This window comes from Anoplophora glabripennis, unplaced genomic scaffold (assembly GCF_000390285.2).
Source record: "Anoplophora glabripennis isolate ALB-LARVAE unplaced genomic scaffold, Agla_2.0 scaffold111, whole genome shotgun sequence".
NCBI classification, from domain to species: Eukaryota; Metazoa; Arthropoda; class Insecta; order Coleoptera; family Cerambycidae; genus Anoplophora; species Anoplophora glabripennis.
In genome coordinates this window covers 290,533-297,655 of record NW_019416273.1, presented here as the reverse complement: position 1 = coordinate 297,655, position 7,123 = coordinate 290,533, and the positions used below count along the sequence as shown (strand labels likewise).

The window sequence follows — 7,123 nt, the reverse complement described above, 5'->3', positions numbered from 1 at the left end:
TAGTTTAAAATTTGTTCAGACGCAATTTACTGTTTAATTTGATTTTGTGTAATTGAACTGGAAACAAACTTTTTTGGAACAAATTGGGGAAATAAAAGTTTTTTATCGACTATATTTTTTATTTAGAAAAATTACATTATTTAAATAGGTATCTTTTGATTTTGTATATATCCAGGATATTTTCCTTTGTATTTTAGGCCTGTTACAATTGTATTACTTTGGTTGAATGCCGTCTTTCCACCAAATACAGTATCAGTGTCTAAAAAATAATTAAAGAAGTTATTCAAAATTAGAAAACGAAAAAACTTATTATTTTGTTCTCATTTTTTTTACAAAAGAATTTTTGTTAAATTATACCTGGATGAAATCGATGATAATCATACTGAATGTGTAAATTTTCAGGTAGCTCCATATTCCTCATCTTATCTAAAGGTGTCCGAACATCTATAGGAGTATTATAAAAATTCCTTACATCTTGTAAGGTCTCCATCGTATGCAATAGAGAATTTGGAACACTGTGATTAAATTCAGCCTCACACGCTATTAACACTTTAAATTTATTTTGAATGTCATCTAGTTTTGTTTCATTAGTAGTTGATCCTAGTACCGATTTGAAAATATTTTCGAGCTTAGATTGGACATCTGCCGGTGGAGTGTATTCCTTTTGAGCTCGTAAAAATCTAAAAAAAAAAAATCTTTTATCTTGAAAATGATTTTTTAGCACATTTTATGAAAATTATGAATGCTAAATATTGATTGGTAAATGCAAGAAAGTATGTATAACATCTCAAAAAAATTTTGTTAAAAAACGTTACTACCACTATTCAGAACAATAATAAGTTGGACTATAATATTCAAAAACTGCGCAATATTCAACTTTTTAATACATTTTCATCATAGCAAAATATTTAATATCAAAATAAGGAATACCATATTTTAAATTTTGAAAATTCGTGGTAATACAGATGAAGCCATATAAATAGACATGATGCGGTTTAATCACATTGTGTTTATAGAATTTCAACATTATTTTAACATTTTTAACCATTTCCCAGATTTAGATATCAAGGATTACCAACATGGCAAAATATAGGTATAGGAGGTATTCATGAGTGCACACGTATAATGGACAATTCCTAAGGAATAGTCCAGAAAACTGGACGCAGATTATAATGCATTAGGCGATTTTAATTTCAAATCGCAGAAACTTATAAATATTTCAGTGCAAGGATAGGTTTTGTATCTACGCGCAGTATCAAATTTATTGACTCTGCATGGTATCGCCCCCTTGTGGTAGAACAGGTTAACCTAAATGAAAGCAATGGCTTCCATCGATAGGCAGACGCAGTTTAAAGTGACCTAAACCGAAGTACACACCCTTTAGCGGCCAAGGATTGTGCTCTGGGGTCTATTTTTGGGCCTACTTTTCTGTCGATTCCTTTCCTTTTCTCAGCTTTCGTGGCATAAGTTCTTGTAAGGACCTAAAAATTAAAAAATCGAGCGAGTTTAAACAAGTGCAAGACGGGAGACAGTTACGTTAAAAATAGTGTTGACAACAAAGACTACTGTGAAAAGTGCGTTTGGAACTGAATCCAGATATTTTACCAAGCATTTGGGACTAGTTTTTAATTAAATTGAGTGGTTATATTTACGTTTTTAGGTGATACAAGTTGCCCTGTTTTGAAAACGCCATGCCTCATAAACGCTGCCATATTTTTCAACTGGATGTGCGAACGAACAGAGTTACGACGTACGACTAGAAGTTGCGCAGCTAGCAGTGATCAAAAGTGTTCGGACTGGCGTAAGCGACGTACGTCGGGACTAGGACGCTGCCGAGAATTTGTCTTGGTATTCTAGCAGGCTGATTTTAGTTCGGCTTGTTGTTTCGTCGTGTCCGCCATTTTGCAGTTGCGATAGAAAGGTGAAAATATCGGTAAATGTAAGGTTTTCTGGTGCGGTTTTGAGTTTTTAGTGACGTGCTGTGTTAGTTTTGTGTTGTGAAGGAAAACCTTTAATAATGGATCAGATATGACGCATCCAAATTTTCAAACTAACGGAGCTAGTTTAGAAGACTGCCATACTAATTTCTTTGCCTTGGTAAGTCGAGTTGCAACAAATATGTAAGGCGTATTGGAAATGTATGTCACAGTACCGGATTATTTTTAACAATTATGCGTTCCGTCCACGCGATCGGAAACTGTTTATAGTCGCACTAAACTTTCAGGCATGTCAACTGGTTCGCCGAAAAATAACGTTAGATTCTCTCCAAACTGACTTGTTAGTTGCTATTTTCGGTATCGTCCTTTTAAATTTTTTCTAAATCATCAGCTGTTTCGTAATCGCAGTATTTAATCGACAACGTATCTTTTGACTTTTGTTTACTTGATTAAAAAGTAGCTGATAAGAAGTCTGGTCAGTGGTCAGTCATTCTGGTCACAAATTTTGAATCTCGTACGCTGTCTGGCGGGATCGCATTTTGTCAAATCCATACTTGATTGAGTTTCCTTGAAGTATTTACGTGGAAAAACTCGTAGAACATTGCGGGTGTTCCATAATCTCGTGTGAACGAACGCCAGTCCGGTGGAGCGGTGTTGCCACTTCGAGGACGTAACGGTCTCGATTCTTGAATGTTTCTCCTCCGTGGATATCTAGATCGCACGCTTGTTCTGCGTTTTCTAAGCCTGCTAGACCTGTCTTTTATGTACATCGACCTTGTGTTATGTTAAACTGCGATTTTCTTACTTAGCCGCACAGCCTAACTGTTTTCGTTCTACAGAAACCATAATGTTTTGATAATGTATTCGAATGTTTGATAACAGAGATATTAAAACAACAGATAAGTAGGTTCAAAATGTGTGTGTGTATTAAAAGCTGCTTAGAGAATGTCTAAAAATATATGCTTTAGTGAGCGTAATGTTGTTCGCGTCACTTATTTGTTTCAACTCGTTGTTCCGGTGCTTTATTTATTTTCACAAATCGCGTTGTCAAAAAATAATTTAAAGAATAAGTATGCGAAAATGTACGATGGTTAAACCTTTTACAGGGAAGGTGTATTACCGTAATAGTTGAATGAGAATCGGATAACCTTGGAGTTATTTACTTTGCTTTACGCACTGTTTTTTACTACCGCTATAAAAATCCTGAAATCCCATTGTTATTTCCGTCTCCGATAATGCTTTGGAGGGGAGGACTTTCATATTACATTGTTGCACCTACTATAAATAATTCTATATAATACAAACAGAGGAGGGGTTATTCGGATTTGACTCTATAAATAAATATTCGTAAGTCAGGTAGTCGGTTCGTCCTCATATGGGAGTTTAGTCTGGGTGGAATTTGCCCGCGACGGAAATATTGTGCCACAGCCAACCCTGGTTTTATACAACAATATTTTTTTATACAAAATTTCTGTATTTGTAATTATTCGTTTTTTGATATTTTTTTGTTTAAATTCACAAGCGTCAGATTACTATAAATTTTGATACATATACAAGAATCAGAAAATAAGAGACTGTATTTTTCCCCAAAGTTAATTTGTTTCTTAACATCTAAGCTTGACTTCATTTCTCTATTTAGCATTTAAAGTACCGCTTTTCTCAATACCCTTCTCCTAGACAAGATAGTCCAGTAACCACTTTTTAACCGTTTTTTTTTCTAGTTTTAAAATGCTTCTAGAACTGCGGCACTAGGTGCAATCGTTCTGATTTCATATTTAAAAGTAAGTAGAATACATTCAGAGGCACCTCAGACCTTATCTTTTGCATTAAATATAGTCCAATTAACTAAGCCTTTAAATCGAAATTTTGCCAACTTGGCTGAATTTTTGATATGAGTTAGTTTAAGGTATATTATAACAATAAGTGAGAGTAATTTTTTGTTCAACCCCCGGCCAAGGGTGGAAAAAGATAAAACAAAGGGCTTTTTCAAGATAACTCAAAAAGGGTAAGAGCTAGAAAAAAAAGTTTTTCATGAAAGTTGTAAAGCAGACAATTCTACATAAAAATGGTCTCTTAGCTTTTTTTTGTACTATTAAAATTAACAGAGTTAGGGAGGCTAGAAGTTAAGGGAAGATTTCAGAAATTTAAAAAAAATCATAACAAACAGAAAAATGATTGAATTTTGTAATTTTTTTTTTCAATCTGCTCTAAAATATGTAACTTTTCTTTTCAGAGAAATAGATATATTTTTTAATTTTTAATAAGAAAGTTATAACAAAAAATCAAATTTTTAATCGTTTAAGATTTCAGAAATTTAATTTTGTTAAATCATTAAAATTAACGATTAAAAATTTGATTTTTTGTTATAACTTTCTTATTAAAAATTAAAAAATATATCTATTTCTCTGAAAGGAAAAGTTACATATTTTAGAGCAGATTGAAAAAAAAAATTACAAAATTCAATCATTTTTCTGTTTGTTATGATTTTTTCTAGCTCTTACCCTTTTTGAGTTATCTTGAAAAAGCCCTTTGTTTTATCTTTTTCCACCCTTGGCCGGGGGTTGAACAAAAAATTACTCTCACTTATTGTTATAATATACCTTAAACTAACTCATATCAAAAATTCAGCCAAGTTGACAAAATTTCGATTTAAAGGCTTAGTTAATTGGACTAATATACGCATGGGCAGTGATAAAAATTTAGGCCAATTTCTTGAATAAATTTTAGATACCTATAACATAATACAGTGAAAAGTTTTTAGTATGTACTTAATATATTTGCATATTTAAGTATTTATTTGTAAACACATTTAATAACGGTTTTTGTAAAATGTTTCACTTTAAAATTTAGTTGTCATGTGTCATGCCTTGTAGGTAGATCGACTTCCTGATCTATGTTTTTCTATAGCCCCGAATACCTGTAGTTTGTAATAAAATTCTGGCAGGCAGTTTCTATTTTGATTTGCAAGTAAAAGAATTATTTGAATATTTTAAAGCGTTAAAGGTTCAGATAACTATCAAAGCGAGGTTATTAGTTTGGGAGATTGTTTTTATACCAAATTCTCGTGTTTAATTATCCTAATTCGATTTTTGTAAAACTTCAGGGTTATTAGAGCTCCCTATACATTTATTTAGCGCACTTGGTAACGTTTGCGCTAAATTCTTAAATTTACTCGTGAGTAATCAGATCAGTAAATATTTACACATTGCTCAAATATTCCATTCTAAAATTCCACCGGCGGCAATTTATACTAGTTACACATTCTGTGTCCAGCGAAACAAACATCGGCCAAGTTAACTATTATAACTTTCCATTGTTTATTTAAACTCTGCAATCCTCCGTCGAGTTTTACCCACTTTCCACTGGCCGCGGATACTTTCTATCTTACCTAATTCCATTTTTATCGATAGAATCGGCCGTGCATTGTCTAAAACCGGCTCTCGGCTCGGAAGAAAAGCCGTTCCCGGGCCGGGTTGTTTCGTATTTTTGCCCTCGCCGTCCAACCCGCCTCGATCGAGTCGCATCCGAGCCGGCTGTGGGCTAGATAAGGGGCAGGCGGAATGTGTTTTCCGCATATTCGTCGAGTCTCGCTCTGTCGGCTTTTTGCATTTGACATTGACGTATGCGCGGCGACCTGGCAACGCCGCGCTATCACGGCTGGTGACAGGAGGGTACAGTCGGGAACAAAAGCGCAGCGGCCTGCTTCGAAAACATTAGAACCCGACCGCGCGGCCTGCTGCGATGATAACGGGCATGGGCGCCGTTCACAGGGGGCGAGCGGGCGCAGTCGAAAGTTATTTTTAAAATGTCTATTTGTTTTTTAGTAGAACATTTATTACATTTTCGCACCAACACATCTAGACCAAGAAATAAAGGTGAACAATCCTGTAGTAAAAATTACTGGGCGTGATTTTATTGTTGGAAAGTCTTGGGAATGATAATACAAAAGGCGTCTCATCAAATGAGCCATGAAAAAAGTATAACGTCATTGTTTTTTATCAACAAACTTGTTTTTTTTCAATTTGTAGGTTTTTTTTACGACCTTTCGAATTGTGTGTATAACTTCTTTCAAAAGTTAAAAACTATGGAGTTATTTTATTTGTTTATTAGGGAAAAAGGTGCCTTCTATTTGATAACAATTTGTTAATAATACTAATACAATTAAATTTGAAAAGAAATATTTTTTTTTACCTCGATACTTGGTGTTCCTTCGAAGAAAATGAGCTCAAAAAGAATGTTTTATTCATGACCCTGCCCCCGGAAGAGTTATTTGAAAATGGGCCTTTTTTGCAAAAATGGGATAAATAAATGGAATTTTACAAAAAATATTTGACCGATCGAGCCCATCTTTTGCACATCTCTTAAAGATATAAAAACTCACATTTTGGGAAAGTTTGGTAAGATTTAATTAATTATTTAAAAAGTTATTAATAATTAAAGAAAAAGCACTTTTTCCGTTTAATTTTGCAATGAGTTTTGCAATAACTTTTTGTTTATGTTAACTTATAAAGTCTTATTTTAAAGATGAGTTTCTCTAGATCAGGGGTCGGCAAGTAATTTTAGGTGGGGTCCGGATACTTTTGAAAATTTTTAACGAGGTCCAGAAAAAAATTCATATTTCTTATTTTTTTATTTTAATTTGGACTCAAATTTAATCTGCTTTCTAATTAAGAATTCAAAACACTCACACAATTGTAAAATACTAGAAAAAATGATAAGATTGGCACTTAAACGTAAAAAAACATTTTTTAAATAATTTATTTGAATAATTTACACTTTCAAAACATTTTTGGCAGTCCAGTATTTTTCCTTCCGCGGTCCGGACCTGGGCCGCGGTCCGCCAGTTGCCGACCCTTGCTCTAGATCAAATCGTCTGTTGTACTTTTTTGCTAAGATTAACAGTTTGTTTATAGTAACGCGTAGAACGAAAAATGACGAATGTTTGTTCTATTTGTTGATAAAAAACAATGGCGCTATACTTTTTTTCATGACCTATTTGATGAGACTTTCCAACAATAAATTCAACGTTGACCCACGCTGTTTTTTTTTTGTTATTTAAGAAAACTCCATGTTTTTTTATTATTAAAAAATAATGTACCTATTAAATTCGTTTATTTCTGTGGTTTTTAAGTTTAAATAAAGTGTTATAAATCATAAAAACATTTTTTTATGAGATCCGAGAGTGA

General features: G+C 33.4%; 2 protein-coding genes across 4 annotated transcripts in view; one reads left to right on the top strand and one right to left on the bottom strand.

The window, feature by feature from the left end:
* Positions 1 to 105: 105 nt before the first annotated feature.
* On the bottom strand, positions 106 to 1,767 carry LOC108903940 (39S ribosomal protein L50, mitochondrial). Its single transcript, XM_018706293.1, has 4 exons — positions 1,653 to 1,767; positions 1,378 to 1,481; positions 358 to 680; positions 106 to 259 (listed from the first exon to the last, which is right to left on the bottom strand). The coding sequence occupies exons 1-4, from the start codon at positions 1,710 to 1,712 to the stop codon at positions 141 to 143; spliced, it is 606 nt and encodes a 201-aa protein (XP_018561809.1). The 5' UTR covers positions 1,713 to 1,767; the 3' UTR covers positions 106 to 140.
* Positions 1,768 to 1,851: 84 nt separating this feature from the next.
* LOC108903939 (mediator of RNA polymerase II transcription subunit 13) overlaps positions 1,852 to 7,123 on the top strand; it is a 178,919-nt gene continuing 173,647 nt past the window's right edge. For all 3 annotated transcript variants that reach the window (XM_018706292.1, XM_018706290.1, XM_018706289.1), the window contains exon 1: positions 1,852 to 2,097. In XM_018706292.1, coding sequence (XP_018561808.1) covers positions 2,029 to 2,097 — 69 coding nt within the window. In that variant the 5' untranslated portion in view covers positions 1,852 to 2,028. The remainder of the gene's footprint in view (positions 2,098 to 7,123) is intronic.

Coding starts and splice junctions, on each gene's coding strand:
- LOC108903940 (XM_018706293.1), bottom strand. CDS start 1,712: ATGGCAGCGTTTATGAGGCATGGCGTTTTCAAAACAGGGCAACTTGTA. Junction 1,482..1,652: donor AACTTGTATCACCTAAAAAC/GTAAATATAACC, acceptor TTTAATTTTTAG/GTCCTTACAAGAACTTATGC. Junction 681..1,377: donor CAATCCTTGGCCGCTAAAGG/GTGTGTACTTCG, acceptor TTTTTTTTTTAG/ATTTTTACGAGCTCAAAAGG.